Source organism: Ixodes scapularis, unplaced genomic scaffold (genome assembly GCF_016920785.2).
Source record: "Ixodes scapularis isolate PalLabHiFi unplaced genomic scaffold, ASM1692078v2 PGA_scaffold0__279_contigs__length_252992795, whole genome shotgun sequence".
Taxonomy (NCBI): domain Eukaryota; kingdom Metazoa; phylum Arthropoda; class Arachnida; order Ixodida; family Ixodidae; genus Ixodes; species Ixodes scapularis.
Window position 1 is genome coordinate 127,671,468 of NW_024609835.1, and position 25,273 is coordinate 127,696,740.

At 46.3% G+C, this 25,273-nt stretch overlaps 1 protein-coding gene across 1 annotated transcript; it reads right to left on the reverse strand.

Moving 5' to 3' along the window:
• Positions 1 to 2,194: 2,194 nt before the first annotated feature.
• Positions 2,195 to 25,254, reverse strand: LOC8052439 (ubiquitin-conjugating enzyme E2 Z). The gene is made up of 7 exons (XM_029993339.4): positions 24,935 to 25,254; positions 24,178 to 24,250; positions 18,545 to 18,732; positions 15,823 to 15,934; positions 13,590 to 13,714; positions 7,560 to 7,650; positions 2,195 to 4,151 (listed from the first exon to the last, which is right to left on the reverse strand). Exons 1-7 carry the CDS (start codon positions 25,081 to 25,083, stop codon positions 4,035 to 4,037), a joined length of 855 nt encoding a protein of 284 aa, XP_029849199.1. The 5' UTR covers positions 25,084 to 25,254; the 3' UTR covers positions 2,195 to 4,034.
• Between the last annotated feature and the right edge of the window lie 19 nt (positions 25,255 to 25,273).

The following is a 25,273-nucleotide window of genomic DNA, read 5'->3' on the forward strand; positions in this document are numbered from 1 at the left end:
TTGACGACGCCTAAGCACTTCGTACGAGCTGTGAATGCAAAAGCATGAACATCATTCTTCCATTCCCTTAGTGTGTCTGCGGTGCAGTGGCGTAAACTGCCACGTTTTGCCGGCCAACGGTCGAGCGCGCGCCGAGCTCGGTCGTGCAGCCTCTTTGAAGTTTGCCCGTGCGAGCTCTGCGGCCAGTCCCGCACCTTTCACCAGCGGCCAGGCCGCTGCGTGCACTGCACCACCATGGGGAGGGCTTCTCTGGTGGCGTTCCTTGGAACTACGCCGCACGAGAGCCAGTAAGAGCCTCGTTCCTTGATGACACGCACCAGCCAATGGGAGCCTATCCATCAGATTGCTACTGGCGACATTGGGGCAGGGCAAGGTGCCACTTGGCGCGGCTTCAAAGCTTATGTCATCGGTTCGCTCCATGGGACCAGTTAACGCTTTCGCACTAAAAAGCTCTAGAAGCAGTGTTGCCCTTTAACCCAGCCCGGCCCCGTTCATACCGCTTTGCAGTGACAGTGTGCGGATAGCACGTTACAAAATATTCACCCACCTTGGACCACCCGTACATGCCGGATCGCAGCACCCTGCCGGCGACCCAAGTATGTGCTAGCCCCGCCGTCCACCATTGCACCTCAATTGCTAGGTGTTACGTCATGCCGTCGCACTGTATAACCAGCCAATTCCGTGCGGCTGCCGTCACACTCATCTATGGGGCGCCATAAATCAAAAGGTTCAATTTAATATTGATCGTAAAAATCGACGCCTGCACATAACGAGCTCAGACCATAGGCAAAGTAATATTTTAGAGCTACATCTTGCCTCACTAAATTCCGAGACATAGCTTCGTTTCTGCAATAAGTTAAAACACCGCTCTCAACATTTTCTACTATGGTCTTCGATGCGGACGACCAAGTTAGCCGGTGATGATGCTTTGATCCGTCCCACTCTAACTGGGCAGTTATGCATCTGTTCTCCAAGTCGGTAGACTTTATTGTTCCCACTTATCTTTGGCATTTCACCAATTTTCTAGTCTTTGTTTTGTGGTGTTGATGATCCACCTCTCTGTAACCTAACCTTTATTGCGTGCCGATTGTTCCAAGCCCAGCGCCGGCGGTAGCATCGGAATCGACGCAGCTATGGCGAGTCTTGGCGGTCCAGCCTGCCCTCTACTGTTTCGGTGGGGCCTAAATCCACCGGATAAGCTACGCTCATTTCTGTGCTCGACTCCCCGATAGTCTTGTGGGCACACCAGTTGTGCTTGGTGCAGACGGGTGCGAATGGCGATCGCTGCAATTCAAGAAGCTCGGGCAATATTGCCTCGCTCCATTGCAAACCGGCTTTAGCCTCAGACTTGTGGAAAAGTGTTTCCGGCGATTTCAGATACAGCTTCGGACAAGTGATAACCGCGATTTCAAGCACCAGAATGGACGACTTGTCGTTACTTCGATGCACAGCTTATATGGCACCTTTACAGTTGCCGACATAACGAGAATGGCGGGGCGCATTTTTCGAATGCTCGACGTTCAGCCCGTGCTTCATGCCTTTTGCCGTGCATTGACTGTGCGTGCACGTTTGAGGTGCTGAAGGCGTAGTCAGAAGTAGGAAACTCTCGCCCAAGGCTGTGCAGCTGAAGCTCTTCCCTGCTGTTCTCACCTTTTTGGCGACCATGACGGGGCCCTCGCTCGTACACGTGCCGTGCCTTTTTCCGCTTGGGCGTTGGGATGAGGAGTTCGAGGCCAAATGGCCGGTGGTTCAGTCTTCTCAGTTGCAAACTCCACACTGCGCTATTGAATCGTCACGGCGAACCGTTGCTCATAGACCATCCTAAAAACTGCTTTCTGTGTACTCCCAGCTTTGTCTACTGGGCTGTGGAACGGATTCGGAGCATGCACATTATTTGTCGTCTGCTAAAGATTGGATGCCACGCATGTGTCCACAGCACTCCAGCTCAAACCTCGAGCAAAAGCCGGCTGCCCAGGCTGTTGCAGTAAAGTTGTGCTAGCGGCGCCATACTCCCGACAAGTGTAGATTGACTTTAGACGAGTGCAGCAAATGAACGATGATGTCGTCTGCTGCTCTTGACATTTTCGTTTTGCTTATAGGGAGATGGTGCCACAAGCGCAACTAAGATATACCCTCGATAAAAGTATTATCTAGTTATATTCAGGATTCAGGTGCCGATTTCAGAGGCAAGATACTCGATCCATAACACTTTATTTGAGGCAACCCAAAGGAAATGCAGACTGTTGCTGCATAAGTTCTCCTTTCTTTAAAGTCATTCGGCGCCACTTCAGAAAATGCGCAAGATGATGCTCACGCCCAACCATACACACAGAACTAAGCAATGCATTGCTAGCCATCTCTCTGCCGTGTTTGTAGGTCTCCCAGCAATCGCAGCTTGGGTCAACCGACACCCAAAGTCCACCTGCCCGGGGGCATCTTAGTAAATGATTGGAACAGAAAAGGTAAGCAGAAACGGACTAATTGCCATCAAGAGACCAGAACTTCTGTGAACAGTGAGGAACAGGGGAGCAAGTATATGGGTTCTTCGCAAATATTTTCATGTAAACAGCATTTTGCGGGGCTACCCCTTGCACCCAAGTTTCTCAGTGCTCCGTGAACAGCTTAACGCGGAAGTATAAACTTTTACCCCAAGGGGTTTGTGAAAGTGAGATCGGGTAGGTGTGGAGGCCGAGCTGATTAATTCAATAAAAACCTGTCGTGGCGGTATGCACATGTAGGACTAAATGTCGATTACCATTGCCTCTCCATGAAGTCAGCATTCCTTATATTAAGATGTATTCCGTCGAGTGCTAATAACAGTTAACAAACATTAAATGCAACTTGTAGGCTTTTCATATCACACTGGCTGACCCCTAAGCTGAAGTCTAGTCTTCTCGACTCAAATTATTATATAAACCACTGCAAAGCAGCAAGGCTACTTTTCAGTCACTTTTCCTAACCTTTCAGTTTCGCACTTTGACCAGTAAGCATGTTACTTTGCAGTCACAAAATAAATGAAACTAGTACAACTCTAGTTTCATGATGTAACAATAAAGCAGTTCAGTGCCAAAGACAGATATCGTAGCAGACACAGTGTCCATGACTATGCTAAGCTCTTAAAGCACCTAGCAGCCAAAACTATGGAACATAAAAAAAGTGATAGAACGTTTAACTGCAGTCACCAAATGATGAATGAAGAAGGGGCACATATAATGATAACTATTGCTGACATTCATTCATATAGCCTCTAATCCATAGATACCCACAGATATCCATTGATACAATACTGAAGTGCAACATAGGTGTGCTTCATACACTCGAGGATGTCGCTGGCGGAAGAAAACAAATGATACCTTTCACTTTGGTTTCTTCCAACGCCATTTCAATTGCCAACGACTGAACAGCAGCAACCCCCAGGTGACGTACCTGGAAAGCCACTATCCCTCGAATTGTATGACTCGTATTCCTTGATGAGGCATTCAATCACGCAAAAAAACATTCCTAACAACATGCACGGTAACCACTTTACATCTCCAAACGTCTGCACGCACACATACTTGCTTCCAACACGTTGCAAACAGAGCCTAGAGTATGCACCCAGCCATAACAACCACATATACCCAGACATACATTGTCTCCAGTCTAAACGACGAAGACCACGACAGCTCTGAATGGACAGGAGGGGAGAAAAAACAAGTTGCTAAAAATGGAACACCCAAGGGCGATACACGTGCACAAACACTTTCTAGCCGCATAAACTAGCCTTGGTCGGTCCCTCTCGTTGAGCCCGCTCCACGGAGGAGAAGCGAGCTCTTCACGTACTGGGCAACGACAACACAAAATTCTGTCCTTTTTCTCTCTGTGCTGGAACCATGTCCAACTTCCTTTGGCAGTTCCTTCACAAAGGCACAGTTCCACAAAAAGGAAAATAGGAAAGAAGAACGGCAGGGGAACCGCGGGGTCAGGCAGACCGCACGAGGACGGGTCGGGGTGCACGGACAACGGACGGGGGAGGCGTGGCCTCTGGCAGAGTCTCAAGAGTGCTCGGCAACCGCGGCCTGGTGCTTCTGGTTGATCCGCTCTCTCAGGGACTGCAGGCGCGTCAACAGTGTGCTGTACTGGAAGATGCCCCGGGGCTCTCCGAACGGGTCCTGTGGCAATTTTACGGCAACAGCTATATGGGGACTTCCCAGCTGCATTCGTGGTGTCGGCATTGCACCAGGCGTAAAGCTTTGTTTCGCGTGCACCGCCCCGTGACGTCGGGGAAAAGGCGTGCGCACTTGGCTCTTGCCGGGCCGTTGTGTGTTCTACTTCTACGGTTGGCAGAGCACATCTCTACACATTCCTCGCTGTAAAACTCGGTTTGCATGTAAATACTGACAGATGTAAACCAATTCGCCACTTGTAACGGTACCCGTCTCAACTTAGACTTTGACATGGATGTTGACTTGTGCGCATAATGTCCCTTTCCTTCATACTTTTCTTTCTGTCGCTTCTTCTTACACTGTGGAGGAAAACTGTCTATAACGCTTGTAATGAAATCTCAGACACGCTGCCCGTCTTCTCTCAAACGTTCCTTATTATCCCAAGATATGCCTGTGCAAAACGGGATATATGTTACCGTGGCACATTCCTTAACTCTTTCCTGACCGCGACCATAGGTCATCGATTACCGGTGGTCGATGGTTTCCAAGCGCCGTTGAGAAATTAAAGTTAGTGAGGACAATTATGCACCATAATCTCATGGATAGCCAAAGAACTGTAGCTTCGGTTTCAACATAGGTTTGAGCTTTTATCACAAGCAGGTGGGCTGTCAAAAATGGTTCTGGGAACGGTGGTTGCACTTGTCGACCGTGGCTAGGTGCTTGCATCACTCTTCGTAACAAAGATGGCATCATTTATATACAGTATAGACCACTTACAACATAACCGCTTATAGTGCAGGACCGGGTATAACGCGGTTTTTTTGAACCACCGGTTCGCCTCCCATAGAACTCCATGTAATTACATATCGCTTAAAATGCAGGCGCACGAAGGGAAATACCGGTTATAGTGCGGTTTTGGGCACAGCCCACCGACCGCGCCGACGACCGGAGCAGCGAGCACGCTTCCCTGTGCGACAGTAGATAACGGCGCTGACGGCGCGAGCAAGGAGGTGTTGGCACGAGTCGCAAGGGGCACTCGCGGGGAGAAGCGGTGAGAGAGGCTGCAGTTGTCGTAGCGACGGAGGGACGCACGCACGTGTCGTTCACGTGCGTGCGTCCCTCCGCTGCGTTGGAAACAAAGAAACAAACCACCACAACGACAGACCAATCGCAGGTCGAGGAGAAATGTTCGCGCGCGTTACATGCCGGTCGCGGGCCGGCTGCTGCTATCCGCAAACATGGCGTCGGTTGTGATCGTCGTCGTAAACGGCGTTCATCTCATCGTTCTGCGTAAAAGCGCTATCCTCGACTGAATTTTCGTTGTGTGTCGCTATGATAACCCAGCACGTACTAGAAGGGAAGATCCACCTACTCGTGCGGCGATGTCGTGGCGGTGCTCTCAAGACGGCAGAAACGCCCGTGTCGTCGTGTTTGTTTACTTCGACTACAGTGGTGCTTTCTAAGCATTTGTGTCCTCGAACATCGCCCGGATTTCTTATTTGGCGCATTTCATGTGTGTGCTCAAGTTCAAGGTATTACTGACGCGTACCGTATGAAGGATACGAATTTTCACGCGTTTTCATCTCCGGAGAAAAGTGATTAGGGTTAGGAATCCTGAACGCTCGCAATGTCCGTCCACAGCCCGCGACGCCGTTAAAATGCCACGCCAGAAAAAATGCGCTAATTTCTTTGAAAATGTGTGACACACTTGAGACAGAACTGTACTAGTCTGGTGAAATAAAGACTGCCCTTAAACTAAGCTTTATTTTTCATCTAACATAAAATAAATTCTTTTACAAAGGTAAGTTGTCTCATGGCATGTATTTTGGCCTGAAAAATGGATGTTTTGGTAATAGTAGCGCGGTACCGCTTATAGTGCGGATTTTCGCGACTCCCGAGACATACGTTATGTGCGGTCTACATTGTAATCCAACTGCACTGTGGCATATTATTTCGACCTCAAGAGCTCTGAGGATACTTCAAATGATGTTATAGGCGTCACCTGACAGGTCGTTTGTAAGCATTACTATAATTTACAATGCTCTCCTGAGTCGGCTAGCATGTTTTATGTTCTCAACAACGCAGACAGAAATGCTAAATACGAAGAAAGTGCAATCAAGGCTATGACAACAAACAAACAAAACCAAACAACAAAACCAAAACCAAAGAAAGTATTCTACTGGGGATGTGAGGAGTGCTATCTGTGTTTCACCAATATAAGCATTCCTTCGTTGAAAAGCACACGTGTTACGGAGGCCAACTCTCCGACGAATCACACATAGAAAATGTCAATTAGAGAGCACTAACTTTCAGAAGTAATAGCCATAAGTGTGGAGCACATTTTGTATATTCTGAATACTCCTTTTGTTGTTTAATTTTACACAGTTGAAGCTTTGGCGGTTATATGCTTTCCGCACATACATTGTATTTTCAAAACTTTAAAATATTTTTTCCACATTATACCAACCAGTTTCTTTAGAAAGAACAACAAATTGGCCCTTTTAAAATTGCTACTTTTCCTATGGTCAGGAAGGAGCCACTAACAGAGAGCAACAAGCTCAAACGGCTAAATTACATAAGGCAGGGTTGCGTAATCGGATACCCATTGTAGACTACCTAATAAACCGAAAACTCCGGCGGCATGGGGGCAAAAAATTATTGCAGAGCCCCCGGTGAGCCTGAAGCCTATGCTAGCAGATGAAAGGCGGGTTCACACACTTGCGACTGTTTACGACTCTGTGCCCCAAGACCTTTCAAAATCTCTTACAACGAGAAAACACACTGCTGCCGTCTAACGAGTAGCTGTGGAACACTCATAGTTTCCGTATATCTCCCACTCTTTTCGTTCGGGCGTTATTCTTTCTTTTGCTCGAAAAAAACTTCTGACAACATTATAAAGAACCATTTTTTGTAGATAGTATATAGTACATACATTTGACCTCACAAATACCGCAAAACCTTCCCTTAGTGAAATGCAGTTCCAGGGTCACCTCAAACACAGCGTCGGCGTGTTTTCCCGTCTTAAGAGGTTGCAAGAACTTGGTTCCAGGAAATGCTAGTGTGTCAAAAGCCTTTTAAACTACTTCTTCATAATGCATCGGCTCTGACTAAATTAAATCTCCGTACGATCGCCCAATGAAAAAGAGTGGCCACAATTTTTCACCGTCTTAAACATTTGCAATATGTATATAATTTTATCGGTGATCATTACATCGCCCTCAGTTTCTTTTCTATTAGGTAGATTTGTTTTGTGCATGCTTGGCTCCTGGGGACGTGCTGCACACCTATTTCCTGCCTTTATAGTAGTTTTTATGTGAAAAAAAGTTCTCCGAGCACAGAAACGAGCCAGTGCAAAAGCATTGTCAGGCACATAGCAAAAACAAAATCAAAAGTGTACAACAAAGTTCTACTTACGGCCATCTGTGTTCCTGACAGATGCATCTTCTTTTTTACGATTGCCTCATACGCGTCGTAAAATTCTTGGAAGGACTTCTCCACCACGTCCCTGCATGCAGCAAGTGGTCAACAATTGTGTCAACCGAGCTACAGTTTGCGAACAGAACTGTCGTCGGCTCAAAGGAGGGTAAAAATACGGATTAGATAAGAAGCTTCAAGTTTCTACCCCCTTTTCCAAAAAAAGTACAAGGGCAGTAGAAAAACGGGGACATGTTACTGTACTGCATGCCAAAGAAAACACTCCTGACAGCCATGCCATGTTCCATCTGAAACTCACTTCACATTTAGAGAATGCAGTTGAATGCCAATAGCTTAGACAAAAAAAGCAGGGACGCGTTTCTGCGGTGCTTTGCTGCAAACTATGTGGAAATGCAATAGCACTGCTCGTCTCCTATGAAGGCATTGCATTTATAGAAGGCGATGCTTTTGTGAAACACTATCACCCTCACCTTGGCTTCATAAAGGCCTGTTTTGTTATGCCAAGAGGCCATAGCAGAACGAGCCCGCCTTATTTAACTATCCCTAGCCAAACGTCGCTCTCCCTCCTCCGCCTTTCTCTTTGGCGCATCAAGCACGGTCATACCCGGCACGTCACTGCACGCTGCACTACTAGGGGCTCTGGCAGTTACGCAGAGACAATGTAACCGACCCTTTGAAATTTGGCCGACTTTCGGACCAAGTGCCTGAGGATTCTGCGATTTAATCAAATTTGTTTGTGCGATTACTGCACTGTTTGCAGTCTTCAACTCAGGAGTTCCGTCGTGCCAGTTTTCACGGCAGTCTGCAAACCCACTATACTCGTCGTCCCAAACAGTCGGCACGTTCGGTCGCTGGAATTTGATTCCATCATCTAGGTCAGCCCTAGCCTGGAAGGAAAACTGCCAGTACATTCCTTTTACAGCGAAGCTGTTTATGGCTAGGGTTCCGTGGATTTTTCGTGTGCAGCGACTAAAAACTCTATGCTCACACCGCCACATGTGTACGCCTTCCCCGTATGAAAGATTCCAAGTAAATAACCAAAGCATTGACAAACTCGCGTGCGAGATGCCATTTGTTTTAGGCTTTCGCTTTAGAACACTTAATGCTGCAAATGCCGGCATGTGCAGCGCGTGGAACACCATTCCCTGCATTCTCCTTGATGCTTGGGTAATTTAGCAACACAGTATAGACCACTTACAACGTAACCGCTTATAGTGCAGGACCGGGTATAACGCGGCTTTTTTAAACCACCGGTTCGCCTCTTACAAAACTCCATGTAATTACATACCGCCTAAAATGCAGGCATGCGAAGGGAAATACCGGTTATAGTGCGGTTTCTGGAACAGCCCGCCGACCGACCAGCGCAGCGAGCACGCTTCCCTGTGCGACACTAGATAACGGTGCTAGCCGCAAGCGGCACTCGCGGGGCAAGGAGGTTGCTCGAAGAAGCGGGGAGAAGCGAAGAGAGAGGCTTCAGCTGCCATAGCGACAGAGGGACGCACGCACGTGTCGTTCATGTGCGTGCGTGCGTGCATTCCTCCGCTGCGTTGTAGAGGAGGCGCTGGTTGGAAACAAGCCAGCCGCAATGACAGACCAATTGCAGGTCGAGGAGAAGTGTTCGTGCGCGTCGCATGCCGGTCGCGGGCCGGTTTCTTCTATCCGCAAACATGGCGTCGGTTGTGATCGTCGACATAGACGGCGTGGTGAAAGTCCATTGTTCCGCGTAAAAGCGCTATCCTTGACTGTGAATTTTCGTTGTGTCACTATGATAACCCAGCACGTACTAGAAGAGAAGGTTCACCTACTTGTGCGGCGATGTCATGGCGGCACTCTCAAGATGGCAGAAACGCCCGTGTCGTCGTGTTTGTTTACTTCGACTACATATAAAGGATGCGAATTTTCAAGCGTTTTGATCACCGGAGAAAAGTAATTAGGGCTAGCAATCCTCAACGCTCGCAACGTCCGTCCGCAACCCGCGACGCCGTTAAAAAGTTGCGCCAGGCAAAAGTCGCTCATTTCTTTCAAAATGTGTGACACACTTGAGAGAGAAGTGTACTAGTCTGGTGAAATAAAGACTTTTCTCAAACTAAGCTTTATTTTTCATCTAACATAAAATAAACTCTTTTACAGAGGCAAGTTGTATGATGGCATGTATTTTGGCCTGAAAAATTGATGTTTTGGTTATAGCGTGGTACCGCTTATAGTGCAGATTTTCGCGACTCCCGCGACATACGTTATATGCGGTCTACACTGTAGGTCTATTGAGTAATAAGTAATCAATAGGCACCATTTTCAAGATCAGTAAACTCTCAGCTAGATAATAAAGGTTTCTCAAAGATTTGCCGCTGTGCGACCCGTGTCGGCCAAGTCTATGCTCGCACCGCCCTCTCTTTGTCGTCGTTCCAAGCCGCTACATGTCTAGTTTCCTTTCCTTCCGCTCTCCCGGGGTGGCAGTCCCGTCGCTCGTGTCTAGTTTCCTCCTGCTTCTCGGGGCGGGTCTGTGTCGTGTGCTAAGCAGCTTTGCTGGTCATCCACCTTCGCTGAGTGGAATGGCTCATGATTTTTTTCTTTCTTTGGCTTGCATCTCGTGTAAGAGAGGTATATGCACTGTTCCCCAAAGAGCCTGGGCTTATTCCTTAGCTGCAAAATTTCAGTATCTTTTTTTTTAGGCAGTGCAAGTTATCCCTTTGTGGGACGAGGCATATTTTTTATACGGTTTAAAGAATACTTATGAGAACCCTGATAGAAGTGCAATTCAGAAGTCTTTTGAAACAAATTACAACAAAATAAGGGCAGCTGTTTAATGGAAAAAAGTGGGACATACTTGTCCCATTGGCAGATTCAGTACTTTACAAAAGTGGGACATCCGTGTCCCAGTGTCCTTTTGGAGGGTTATACCTCAGCTAGGTAGCAGAATTTTCTGCATGAAATGGGTCGAAACAGGCGGTGCAAAGCGGGATGACACAAGTCATACACACAAAACTAGTGCAGGTCTCGTTTTTCGCGCTTCAGCACCACCGGCACCTTCTCCTCTTGGGCACCTTCAGAGGATTGTGGCCCTTTCCCCTAAACCGTAGCTCATTGCAGACGCCCACCATATTTTGTCCATTTCTAGCCCCTTTCTTGTTTGCTCGAAATGGCCCAACACTCTGCGTGTGCCTGAACGTGTTTCCATTAATCAGCTGTCGACCCAGAACGAGGTGAAACCACAGGAATGTGATCTCACTGTGTGCCCTGATCTGGAGAAATGCGTTTATTGTGGCGGCGTCGAAGAGGAAATTGAATATTCGGGGCCACCATTTTTTCGACCGCCTGTCAACCGGGTACGAACTTAGCCTCTGATCTAACCTGCCTACTGAGCCCATACAGCTGTTGTAGTCAGCGATTGCCTTTGGGCATACCACGCCAACAGAAGATCCATTGCTAAGTCTTCGTTCTATTTCTGTTGTGTCGCTGGGATCATAAAAATTTGACAAGACGTGCATGTCCTTTGTGTCATGTCACAGGTAAGCAGTAACCTGCGCCTTTGTCCGTCATAGAAATTCTCCTTTATGCAGTTTGTTGTTTCTCTTCAGCTCCTCAGGAAGATCTTCTCCGTTTGTTTGGGCGGTCCCTACAGCAAGGATAGCCATGTCTGCAAGATCTTCCAACAGGCGCGTGGACGTGAAATAGTCATCAGAATACAACTGAGAGCCAGGCTCCATCTCTTCCGATAACGACAGCACGACATGGTCTCCTAGAGTCTTGTTGGCAGGCCGCTTTGCTTTCTTTCCTTCATACACTTCAAACCGTAGCAAATAACCCGTTTCCGAGTCTGCTCTTGCCCACACTTTGTATCCTCTCTTGATTGGCTTCATGGGCTGGAACTGCTTTATCGATTACCTTCCCTTGAATCGGATCATGCACTCGTCAACCGCTTGATGCGCAGATGGTGTGTACTCTCTTTGAAAACGGGTGTTCAATGCGTCCAGGAGAGGGCGAACCTAAGCAAGCCTGTCAAATCCATCTTCTCCATTCTTTTTTGTTTTGTTGTTGTCGCTCATGTGGAGGCAGTTCATAATGGATTGGAAGCGCTTGAATGACATTACCTTCAATATTTCTGGTGCGTTGAGGAAACCATTGAAGCTCCAGTAGTGGTACAACTGGTGCCTTGGATTTGCTCATAAGTATCAGCACCCCCAAGTATGCACGCAGTTCATCTGTCGTCAGTTTTTTCCACTTTCTTCGGCACGTTTGCTCCGCATAACGGTGTGTTTCTTCAACTAGCATGTGCATGACAGGGTCGTCAAAGTAGAGGGCGAAGGCATCTGCTGGCTTTCTCGGAGGCTTTGCGGAATACTGCGGATCCCAAGTTTTGGGATTTTTTACCACATTCGTTGGCTCACTGGTTCACCATGTACCCGGGACCTCGTCTTCTAGATCGGACACACCTTCCGCATCTTCATTGCATGCTTTTGGGTCTTTCTTCTTTTTCTTCTTTGTCTTTCTTTTACTGTAGGATGCCCTACGTTTTCGCTTACTAGCTGATGGTGTATCCCTGCTAGTTGATGGAGCGCCTGTGTCTTCCTCGCTTGAATCAGAAGGGGCCAGCTCAGGGATGAACTCTTCCTCACTGCTGTCACCTTTTTCCTCACTATACTGTGGGTCGTCAGGAAGACTGTAGAAAAAAATCCAAGGCCTCTTTGGGTGTGAGGGAAGCTTTTCCTACAAAGATGATATCAAGTGCGACAAAGTGATCAAAATGCGGATGTTGCGCGATTTGGGGAAAATATTTTCTATTTTATGCTCAGTATACAACACAGCCAAGGTTTAGAAATGTCCGGTCGGGCGGTGATACCTTTATGTGGTGACACTCATCTGCCTTACAACGCACGCCTCGTGCGGGGCCGAGTCTAGGGATATTGCATCGCATGGTTTACCAAAGGAGAAAGACGAGGGGCAGTGGCGCACAAATTAGGCTGTCCTGTTTTGCACAAACACACGAAGCGCGCAACACTGTGTCTACATAAACGTCCGCCTCCACCATTTTCCCCTACCCATAAACTGTACGAGAAAACCCTACAAAGCTCCGGCTCCCTTCCCTCTCCCCTCGCTTGACCACACTAGCCAAACTAAACCAACTAACATGAAATCTGACCCGCAAGCAAAGCGTATAAGCACTGAAGCTCCCGCGCGAGCCGCGCGGCGCAAGACGGATATGAGGCGCGCGACGCAAGCTGGACGTAATATGGCGAAGCCCACCTCATAGAAAGTCAACACCCGCTACCAACGCTACTGGAGCGAGTGCGTGAATTCGTCTGGGCATCCCACTTGCGTGAGTGCGTGCAAATGATCTGCGAAACCGATTCACATGTCCGCACCATCAGCTTTGACAACCGAAAATACAAGAATAACAATTAGGGTTAGCGAAATGGGCACCTGTTTTATGAGTTACTACTTTTCGACAAACTTTTCCCACCATCTCTAGCTTCAATTATTGAATGCATGCATTGACTGCAGACTAGACACCCTTCCCTGAATGCCAAAAAAGGACACCCTTACCGGGCATCTTGGAGAATATATTGATACGATCGCACACGAGGAAGATTTGGAAGACGTGCTGGCAAAAACAACATAATTAAAGAACTCGCACCAATGCCACCATGTGGTCAACTTGCACAAAGTAATTGTCAGGAGAGTTGTTGAAACCTTACGATAGATGGCAGCACAAAATGAGTGGGCTGCATGCGTCCCGTTGACGTTGGCGGACAGTTTTGCGTAAATTACAAAGTGGGACACATATATCCCGTTCTGTCACAAAGGGTTATGCAAAATAATAATATAGTCTACACTATATTGCGTAAGCATTTCGCATATTAAATGAGTCATCGAGGGAATTCAAAATAAAAAAATAAGCTAACATGGACCTTTGTTAGTAAAAAGCATCCCTTTGTCCGGTGATGAACAAGACTCCTTGTCACGTGACGTGGGGAGACAAAGGAGGATAGATTTGGCGGCTTCCGAGCTCACCTGAGCGGGGGTGGACAGTCCGTGTTGCCTGAAAGACAGGCCTCAACCATGCTGCAGACAGCCACCCTGATGGTCTCATGCTGAATGATGTCGTTGTACCGGCTGGAATCCCCCGGGTTACGCTCCTGAACGAGAAAGCCAAATTAAAAACATCCCCAGAACTACACCACCAGACCAACGGCAGAAAGAGACTCCTGAAAGGTAAGAAGACTCAATCGCCATACACAGAAACAAGATTGCAGTGGTGTTTCAATCTATCTATCATACTGTCATAAGCAGAATTGTGTTCTAAGGGGAATGCAGAGGACACTAATTCCCGTTTCGACCTTCCAAGCGTGCGATGCCGTGTCTAATGTCCCCATATTCTCTTTTTGTACCGTGTTAGAGTGCAGCTCTTAGGCGCCTGTTTCCGGCTTGAGCAGCGTCGGCATAACCGTGTGTGGCATTACGGGACATTTCCCCACTAAAAGTAGCAGGGAAATTTTCCCGCTAAACTTAGCAGGAATATTTTCCACTAAATTAGGAGAAAACTTTTCCCCGCTAAATATGGCAGGAATGTTTCATCGCTAAATTTAGCGGGGAAATATTCGCGCTATATTTAGCGGGAAATTTAGCAAAATTTCCCTGCTCAATTTAGCAGTGAATCTAAATGGGAGGGGAGCAGGAGAGGAGGAGAGGAGCGTACGGAGGGGGAGGAGGGGCATATCCTCCTCTCCTCCTTTTCAAGAGCTGTGCTCTAATTCGGCATTACAGAGTCTTTAATTTTCTGTTTTCTTTCTTAATTTTTTTAAACTTTCACAGCTGGCAAAGCCTTCTCAAACTGTTTTAAAATCTCTAGCTTCCGTTTTTTTTTTTTTTTTCACAGTTGCATTGTGCGGTTAGTAGCAGAGCTCTGGGTGGAGGCGTTTGGCAGCTGGCCAATTCTCTTCCAGCATGGCATACTTCACTTTTCAAGGTTAAATCAGGATTAGCTTCAATAAGACTGAAATTCTGCAATGTCAGCACTTGTACATAAAGTACTGCTGATGCTAGCCTAAAGAGATGCCCTAAACCATTATATATAGGATTAGCATTCGTAATAGGGGATACAGCAAAAGTCCCACGCATATACGTATAACTGAATATCGTAATATCACGAGTCATCAGCCCCTCTGAAATTCATAAAAAGAAGGTGGGGTAGGCGATTACGAAGAATGCATAAAGCGACACTTCTCCGCCATATAAGGTGCGGCAATCCACTTTCGTTTGTTTTTCTTCTGCCTGGTGGGGAGAAGTTTATTTTTGTCAAAGTCCACTTCTGTCCTTCACCGAGGCCTAGAGCATGCTCATCATGTGCCCTGCTGGCTGTCAGTCAATCGCTCAAAGCCTCCGCTACTGTTCAACTCCCAAAAACGGGGAAGAGAAGGATTCGAGGGTGCGGCAGAACAGATGCTAAGGCACACGATTGACAGGTGGCGTTTGACGTCACGTCTGACGAGCACCGACGTCGCAGAAAAGTAAAGGAGGCAAGGAGAAAAGCTCTGATGTTTGCCTGGTGGATGTCCAAACAGAAAACAGACTGTCGGACTTCAACTTTCTCTTCATGTTGTGGAGGAGTGTCCCTTTATGCGTTCTGAAGTATCGTGTTTGGACACCCCTTAAACAGAAAAAGTTCAGAAAAGATAAAATTTATTCGATTTTGCAGAATATTGTTATCGAAATAATTATAAATTAGGTGCATAACCCTTTTCATTGGCACCTACTCCAGGAATTCCATCCTGCATCTAACAAAGAAACATTTTGGGTATTGCATTAGTTTTCTAATGACCGATTTAACTAAACAATCACGTTTCTCCCCGATAGAAATCACTCCAATTACCTTCATAATTATTGTATAGAGACAAACTTTGCATAGCATTCTTTATAGTGACAAATGGGTTTTAGCTCAGCCGGTGGCTTGACTTTGATACTGCCACTTTGCATTATGTGGGGCTTTATAAACGAGTCTTGAGCTGATGATGATACGTTTCTATGGATACACAAACAACCAATCTCCTATTGAGCCGGTCAGACTGAGCTGCAATTATATATACCTTGCATGGCAGTCCGACCGACGAAATTGAAGCTCCGTATTTTAAGTTACGAGATATGGGAATCAAAGACAGCTGGCATATCAAGTGCCTCAGCTGTGGCTACTGCAAGAAACATAATGGTACGAGTCTCAAGAGCGACTGGTCGAAGCAAGCTTCCCAACCTGGTCGTAGCCAGGCTCGTTGTAGTAGGGGTTCTCGTTTAGCAGCGACTGTATGGAGATCAGCACGCTGGCCAAACTCTGGGCTGGGCTCCATGCCGGCCCGGTCCATGTCCTGAAACGGGCCGTCAGTGAGCACGTTGGCACTCCTTGCTCGTTTGAGAGAGTGACAAACCAAGAATATTTGTCTGATTTGTTGAATACTAGTTCTGTACAAATAGCCAAATAACGCACACAGTCAGGATTGTCTTTTTGGGGGTTGAGAGTTGAGACATTCTCCACAAATCTTGCCGCTCCTGCTTCAGCATGTCAAAGACGTGCTGGCCAAAAATTGGTAAGACATGGAGACCCAGGACATACTTTTGGGTGCAAATAAACTTTTAGTCTCACTCTCAACTGCAAATGTTAGGTGCCATGCCACCTATATAGCCAAATAAGAAGCCTTCAGGATGCCCCGTTTTGCTGTTGCAGCTGAAAGTGTCACAAAATATGGCCTGTTGCAAATGTAATGCTGGGCTATCAATGGCTCCACACTGTTAATGAATGCTGATATCGCCACGTAAGTGCCACCGAAAATGGCAGATGGCCACATTTGCTACCATTACGCATGGCATTGGCAACACTGGAACAGGTTCATTTATTTGGCTTACATTTAGGCTAAGTGGTGCAAGCTACTGCCCGTTACAAAGGGTATAGCTATTAACATCCATCCATCCATCCATCCATCCATCCATCCATCAATTGCAGTGAAGTGGCACCCTGCCATGTAAATGTAAATTAGATGTTGCGATCACCGTGCATCTTGGTATTCGCTTCTGATTTTCAACATAGGTCTCATGTCTAGAATACCCTTTTAGTTCATTAGCATGTTTCGTGCTAAGGAATGAATATAATCTGGAAGGAAAAAGGAAAATAAATTGCGCAACAATCACACATGGTGATGCATTTCAACAGCTTCAGCTGTGCTGCTTATTCGTCAATATGACGATGATGATTGATTGACATTGCGCCGATCGTGCGTTATACGGTGATCTGGTATTGAAATAACGTTGCGTTGATTTAACATCGATAAATTGTTGATAAATAAACGATTTTAAAGCCGAGATGTGTTTTCCCGCCAAATTTAGCAGGGAAACTGGATTGGTGCAGAGGTCACATGACAAATTTTTCTATTATTGGGGGGGAGGGACCTAAATTTGTAGGTCTTGTGATGTCAGGTCACGCGATGCCAATTTTTCTGCTAAATTTAGCAAGGAATCTGAATTGGTGCATAGGTCACGTGACGTCAAATTTTCCGCTACGTTTAGCGGTCAGGTGACGTCAATTTTTCCGCAAAATTTAGTGAGAAAACTGAATTGGTGCATAAGTCATGCGACGTCAATTTTTCTGCTAAATTTAGCAGGGGAACTTTTCGTTTACGCTGACGCCATCGAAAAACTGGGGAACAGGCCACTAACAGCTGATGCTGTAAGAAGTACCTGAGAGTTAGTTACTTTAATTCTTTGTCCTTTACTTCATCTCGTTTGGGTGTGTTATGCCCATGTACTGGACAAGTGAACTTAAAAGACAAGGTTATTAAACAGGCGAGCTGGTTAACGTTACAAGTGACTCGAAACCGGAAACAAACAGACGGCAAGGGGACAAACACGTCTCAAACACAGCTGAATAGGTTTGATTCACACATGTTTTATATGTCGCCGTCTCACATGAACTTCACTGAATTTGCACATGTTCCCACAGCCGGGAAATGGATGGTGGGGTGTTGGCTGTTTGAACGTGCGCAAACTCGGTGGAGGTTGCGCAAAAGGGTGGCATATAAAACATGACGTGTGAATAAAATCTATTCAGGTGCGTTTGAGATGCATATCTGTCCCCTTGCCGTTCGTTCGTCTCCAGTTTAGAATCATGTGTAACTTGAACTCTATTTTTACTGTTTTTCCGAAAAAGCTTTATTTAGCAAAATGTAAACCGAAGAAAAAAAATTAGGCAGGAAAAGGAATGCAATCAGCTAAAAGCATTGTTTGACTTGTGTTTGCTTTCTATTTGGCACCATAAAACGAAGATGCGTTTTCTTCAGTTTCAATGTGTATGCTTGACACACACAGTCAGGATCAGCTATGCTTGCACATTTACAGAAAAAGTTGTGGGTACACCCGGTGCAACAAAGAAGGAATCGCTGGTGGCCTGACAACGAGGTAGCGCAGCTGCCAAGCACATCCATTTCCACCTGGCATAGGAGCAGCAAATGTAAGGGTTACAACGACGAAAAGGAGCAGAAAAACGTTGATTCAGGGAAAGCAACGATCATTATTTCCTCGTTCCTACCGAGAGCCTCAACATAAGAGGTCGGCAAACATTATTACGGGGGCCAACTTGATGCTCCTGGCTGTCAAATACACCCGAAAAATTTAAGCCTGTCTCGGTCGTAGCTGATAAACTCCGAGATGCACAAAATGTGTTTAAATTGAGCCGGGCACGTGCTGCGTGTGTGACGTCACGCTACTGCGACATTAACATCATATGAGCAACATGGCCTTTTTGGGGCTACGTTACTTCTATGACCTTCGCCCGCGTGTCGGTCGAGCGTAATGTCACTTCTCTCATGAAACCCCGCCCTAAACACTATTCTGTGTTAAAAGAAATATGTCTGCGGTTTTTAAGCTACAGGTACAAAAGAAACGTGCACCCAATGGCTTGGACGAGCGGTCAACGTGTGGCGTCTCACCCGAGTATGCTGAGGCACACCTTGCCGTTGCGGTAGAGGTTGGGGTTGAAGCGCACGCTCCCGTAATCCGTGGTCATGAAGCGCACCCGCGGTGGCTGGATCGGGTAGTCCGAGGGGCACTTGAGCAGGAAGTAGAAGAAGCCCCCCTCGTAGGGCGTGTCAAAGGGGCCCGTCACCAGCGCGTGGATCTGGAAACAAAGCACATGGTTCATGGTTCTGCCCGAGGGCTGCTTCGCACAAAAGCCCGAGGGCTGCTCCGCACAAAACGGTGCGAGTAACGGACAAATCTGTCCAGCCAATTTGGCTGCACCACCACTATGGCAATGTGAGAGCTATAGACCAGTGTCCGGAATCCTAGCCCCCAGCGATGAAATGAAAAATAATAATCTTAAACGCAGGCACTTGTGAAGAGAGAGGCTGAGCAAAAAACAAGATTTTTGCTTTTTACGGCACTCTTGGCATCAGTGCTGTCAGTTGTCAGAGCTTAAAGTCAGGGGGGTCTCAGAAGATCTCAGCCCCCTCAGCACCCCCCCCCCCCCCCCCCCCCCCCCCCCCATTTCGACAGGGAGTTGAGGATTAGGTCCAACCGTCACGCCCCTAGCGGCAAAGTTGAGAACTAAACCCATAGGTACAACATGAATTATTTGGGCATGTTTCTGACGCAGCATTCGGCTGCATCAGCCGAACGCCGACACAGCCGAACATTGCATCAGCGTGTCGATGTATGTGCATGTTATTAGTTTAAAGGCAAGCTGCTAGTCAAAATCCTTCAAAGTTTCTGTGCAAGTCATTAACTGAAATACTGTAGATACCTCGAGACTTGTTGGGCTTGAGGCTAAAAAGGATTGACATAAGCTCTACTTCAGAGAGAAGAGGAAGATAAGCCGAGTCTAAGACACTACTGTTTAAAGTACATGAATGTAGGTGTTGTCGTGCAATACCCGATACTCTAGAGAAAAAAATGTCCATCAGTAGAGAATTGCAAAGGAAGGTAGCTATTATTACCTTTAGTGCACTTCTTCGTACCATGGAGATTGTTGATGAGCGACCAAGTTTTTTTTTTATATCAGAACAAGCGTCCTTAAAGGAGCCCTGCAATCATATTTAAGCGTCTACCTTCGTTGCGGTTTCCACGTCTCTTGGGGTTCGGGCAAGCCAGCGGGCATAGAGAGAGTAAATAAATATCAGTAAGTCATATTTTAACCGGGCAACGCGAAAACCTCCTCCACCTACGGGGGCGACCCACGGTGCCGAAAGCGCGCAATATGTGACATCATGACGTTTCAGGTCCCGGCCTTTCTACTGGTCAAAACCGCTAAAAGCTTCTTCTTAGTCAAAATACAAAACATGAAACGGTGCGAGCCATTTCAATTATTTATAAAAGTAGTTTTTGTTCAGTATTTTAGATCAGAAAAGAAACAAATGCAGTTTATAAAGTACGGAAACAAGAAATGACCAGTCGACACACCCGCCACCAAGCGGTGGAAAAGGCGGCGCATACTAGAAAGGTGTAGTCGAATCAGGCACCGACGAACGGCGAGCGTAGAAAGGTCCCGAATGTATGCGGCAGCACTGGCAGTCGAGGATCCGACCGGTTCCGAGCGTTCCGAAGGCCTTAGGCGAGCAGCTTTGGCTTACGGTTTGGCCCTTTGGCGGTAAGGCAGCGTGAAGTGGCTCCTGTTGTGAACTGATCTTTACCTCGTGTTTGCTGTCGTTTGTGGCCAATGAAGTGTCATGCCGAATTAGTGTTTAATCACACAGCAAATCAAACGTGAGCAGCCCTGGCTGTCTGCTTTATACAGCCTATTCAGAATATGCTTTAGTGGCGACCTCTCAAGCTGTCAACACGGAGTGCGGCAGTTGTGAGCGCTAGCTGAGCTCACTACCCCTCCTCTAGTTCACGGCCACTCAAGCAACCAAGGATGTCATGAAGGAGGTTAGTTTTTGCTTTTTTATGTAATTTTAATTTGACTATAACTTAAAATAAAGCAAAATCCGAGAAAAGAAAAGCTTCATTAAGTTATTACGTTCAGTGCGCTCAGGTACGGTGCAAATTAAAAACCAATTCAAAGTCCTTGCAGGGCCCTTTTATTGTGCATGCATTTTGCCTGGCGAATCATGGCATTAACCTTATTTCTATTGCTTGAATTTCAACCGTAGCATAGTGTTACCGGGGGGCGTTTTTACTATGCCCATAGGAGATCTTTTTCTTTTATGGCTGCCAATATTTCTGAAGACATCTATTTCTGGTCTATGTTACATTGTTTCATTTTTACAGGGCATGTAGCCACCTTTTCTAAAAGGTTAAACTGAGCTAAAACTGTTCATAACTGTAAGCTGGAGATGTAGTCAGAAGAGAAGTATTCCAATCATGTTGCTCCACAAGTTTATTAAAGTGCCTGGGATTGACTATTGACAACTCCTCAGTGCCAACAGAAGTCAACAGCTGAGATATCTGGGTTAATGAACAACAAACAAAATAATGATCAGCAAGTTTAGTTTCAATGATTGCAGACTAGATTATTGCATTCTGAGCTTATACATTTATATGATGAATGTTAGATACCACCAGCTGGCTAAATATAAATTCTCCCATGTTGCCTTCTGAATTGTTGCTTTTAAGCCCCATTTAGAAAAAAACTTCAAATTAGTCTGCAACTATGGTCACTGTGGGACGAAGTATGTCAATATTAATATCGCCATTTACACATACAAGCTCATCAGATGGAAGAGGACAAACCTAAATCAAATTCGGACAGAATTAACCATGCATTGCAGCACGGGGGAGGATACATTAAGAAAAGGACCACGGATAACAAAGGAGTGCTTAAGTGGAGCGCAACTACTTCCGCCTGTTGGAATGAAAATTTTAGCTGGGTCACTGACCAAATATATTTTATAAACACAGCCACACATCTTCTTTTCCCATTGGACGAGTATATAAGAAAACATTTGATAGCCTGGTATTTTATACTTAGTCTTGGTCAGCACAAAAGCATCAAAACAAGAGCAAAAAGGGGAGAACGCGAGAAAATAGTTCCAGCGTTTTCGAATGCTTGGGATATTAAACGGGTAGTACGGAAAGTATTACCTTTGAAGCTTGTGAAAAAGTAGTGTATTTCTAAAAAGCTAACAACAGTATGAAAGTCCTCACAGTCCATAATCAGACGATCCTCTCTGGATTCAACACCCTTTTAGCTTATCAGTTCAAGATCGCGTTCACAGCTGATGCACACTGGAGTTGCATCATCTTGCCATTTGGCAAAGATCTTGCCATTTCGAACCAAAACATACTTGAAGCTTTTCTCCTTTCCCCATGTACGGGTTTTTCAGAAGAGGTTTCGACTGATTTTGGGTGAGATTCTCATTAAAATAAAGCTGGGGTAGAGTTCTCGCTTGTGCGAGTTCGCACAGACAACATTTCTCAAACAGCTGATGACGAAAATCGAACCGAAATCGGGGGGTTCGCTAAATTTGGGGGGATCTTATCCTTTTTGCTTAGTAGCCTGTGGACAGCTAGCATGTTGGAAGGTTGAAAAGATGTGATCGCCAGATCTTCTGCGAGGTCGTAGAGAGATTTTTGTTAGGTCTTCATTTGTTGACACCGGCATGCCATGGATTTCTCGAATGCTCACATCGATCTTACTGGTGCTCGTGCTGCGAGCTCACGTGCTCAAGCACGTGAGCACGTGCTTGTGTAAGGCAAAAAAAAACAAAAAACAATGATTAAAAAGAAGTCTGCACAGTCGACAGGATTTGAACCTGTGCAGGGAGATCCCAATGGATTTCTAGTCCATTGCCTTAACCACTCGGCCACGACTGCAGGACGAGTAGGGGGCTCTGAGATGTGGTAGTAACTCAAGAGCCGGGGGATGCCATAGATGAAAAGTTGCATGAAGCCGCTCAACGTCTATACAGGAGAGGGCGCTGCGGTCAAATGCGTATATAATTGTGTTAAACTTTGCATGCATTGACTCAACGCTTATAGACGAGAGGGCGCTGCAGTCAAATGCTCAAATGCGTACATAACCACGTTCCATACCACACATTCTCTTTCTGACATGGATGAAAACGAACGAAAGGCTCGGCATGCTGCAGCTCAGCGCCTACGCAGACAAGCACTGCCAGAGCTTCGCACCAATCAACATTATTCACCACGTGGAGATACGGTCATTTTTTTAACCTACTTTCACGGATTAGTCTTGAGACTGCCAGGCCCTATGAATATTTGATTTGCTGTCATGGCAGGTTCGCTTGCAAGAAAGCTGGTAAGCAAACCTGCCGCGAGATTTCTATTCCAGCCGCTAGGTGTCATCGATTTTATAGTAGTCGCTGTAGAGATGGAGACTTGTGTGTGAGGCTGAGTTTGCTGAAAAAGGAAAGGGGAAAACCTCGAACGGAATGTGCAACTAAAGGGGGAAAGCGTTAGTTTCTTCAATATAACTGGAGTTCTGCGTTTTCGGTTTTTATTTTTTTTCAAAATTCGGCATACTTTTTTCGGTGTTTATTTTAAAATTAAATTTTCTATGTTTTTCGGTGGATATTTATTACCAATAATGCTTACCGGTTGATTTTGGCGAATATGAAAGAAACTACATCGGACACTGGATCAGATCATCCTTGTAGCTGTGATATTTGTGATCACTGAAGAACAACAACACGTATACATACGTGGTCTTCGCTACAACTTCCGTCAGGACACACCTCAAGACCGCAGAATTCGTGGGCATAATCTTCAGCGCGCTTCTTTTTCCTTCCCATTCTGATGACGTGACCGTCTGATGTGACGACCATACAAAAACCAGTGGAATGGAAAAAAAAATATCCATTGTATTTATGTTTTTAACCACAGGGAAGTTTGAGAGAGGTGTTAAGAAAAGTATTAACGGCTTTCCTCGATGTCCTATGAAGTGCATGAAGCGAAAAACCTTAGACTAACCCACATTCAAAGATTTTTTTTTTAGGATTGGTAACTTGACACACTAAGCCTGATCACAGAAAGTACACAGATGTTCCGCAAAGGCCAATCCTAGACCTCTTGTTGCATGTTGAACCTTGGAGGGGGGCAATTACGAAGACGTCGCACAATGTCGAACCTTGCAAAGCCCTCTCCTCCTCCTCCTCCTCCTCCTCCTCCTCCTCCTCCTCCTCCTCCTCCCACCCACCTCGGCGTGGCCCTAAAAAACTGACCTTTTTCGGTTAAAACCGAATTTGAGAAAACTGATTAGACATACTTTTATTGGTTTAAACCGGAACCCCGAACCTACAAACTGACCTTTTTCGGTTAAAACCGAAGTTCCGAAAATGGATTCGGCATACTTTTGCCGGTTTTTATTGGTTTAAACCGAAAACTCAGGACCCTAAATATAACTGACACTTGCCTCAATCCCTGCAATCCTTGAAAGCCCACAAGGATCATGGAGACATCTTTGCAAGGAGCAAAAGGGCCAGAGGATGCAAGTTAGGTAAATAGTTTTTGAGTGCTATGAGCCATCTCAAAGGAGCAAAGTGCCCCCTTCTGTGACATCACAGGTTATGCATTAATTACAAACAAGAGTCTCCCGGTTTTGCAGGACTGTGTCAGCACGACATGACATATAACCGAAATGTGGAAGAGTGGACTGTAAGCATACCTTTGTGATATTTCGTTCATCAGGTGCGATAAAAACTCCAGGAGGTGGTTCTGAGTAGATGTCCATGACATCTCTGCAAACAAATAAAACAGAAACATGCGTCGGTAAATTTTCTTTGGTTTTACAGAAGTCTGCTTCAATCTTTCACTACACAAGTGTGAGCGAAGCTGAAGCTACAAGCACGAGCATGCTGCCCTCATCGACGCATCCACTGTCTCAAAGCGCGTGCTTGGCAGTCACCTTTTAAACGCAAATCTGTATCGACATTAAAAAAAAAAAAAAAATTTGAGGACGCATTATTATCTTTAAACCCCAGTTCGACTTCTGCCAAGTTGAACGCAGCTTCTGCCAAATTGAACGCAGTCAGAGCTTCTGGGGCGAGAGTTGAATTGCACGCGCTCCCGCCAGTGGCTTTGACAGCGTCGTGCACACAGAAATGCACTCCGAAAATCTTGAGCACAGAACGTGCACGTTCACAAGCAATATGAAGAAAAAAAAAAAAAAAAGAGGGGGAGGGGGGGGTATGCATTGAGGCACGCCGAAAAAAAAAAAGGACCGCAAGCCCCCACCCAGATCAAGATAAGACTGCGGAGCCGCGAAGATATGGAATGGAACGCTGCTACATGCAAGCGTTTGTATGACACGCCACCCCCTCAAGGTGCTTTAAGCTCGACACGCCGGACCTTCGCGGTATACACCGGAAGCCAACGTTCTCTTCAAGAAACATTCGGCGAATTCTAAAGGACGTCACTCGTACCTTTTGGTCCTCAGGAGGCACTGGGGAGATGAAACCTCGCACAAATGAGCGATGGGATCCCAGTGATAGGCATCGGGTTTTGCGGGAGGCGGTGTGTCGGAAGACGGGGGTTCCGATGAAGAGTCGGCACTTTCGCCTTCGTTGTTCATGCTGCCACGTGTGTCCACGTATCTATGCTATCCAGCAAAAAGAATGCGGGCAGAGTACGAATGCGGGGAGAACACGAGAACACCGCGAAGTCAATCACCTGCCATTGATTTTCTTGGTTTTCTTCGTTTCCCCCAGTTCCCTTGGTTTCCTCTTAAAGGGCTGTGGATGAATATACATAAACATTTGCTC

Bases quoted from the DNA above. Each gene is read 5' to 3' on its own strand.
- LOC8052439 (XM_029993339.4), bottom strand. From the start codon at position 25,083: ATGAACAACGAAGGCGAAAGTGCCGACTCTTCATCGGAACCCCCGTCT. The intron at 7,651-13,589 runs GTGAGCTCGGAA...TGCTGCATGCAG, and splicing joins GACTGTCCACCCCCGCTCAG to GGACGTGGTGGAGAAGTCCT. The intron at 4,152-7,559 runs GTAAGTAGAACT...AAATTGCCACAG, and splicing joins TGTCAGGAACACAGATGGCC to GACCCGTTCGGAGAGCCCCG.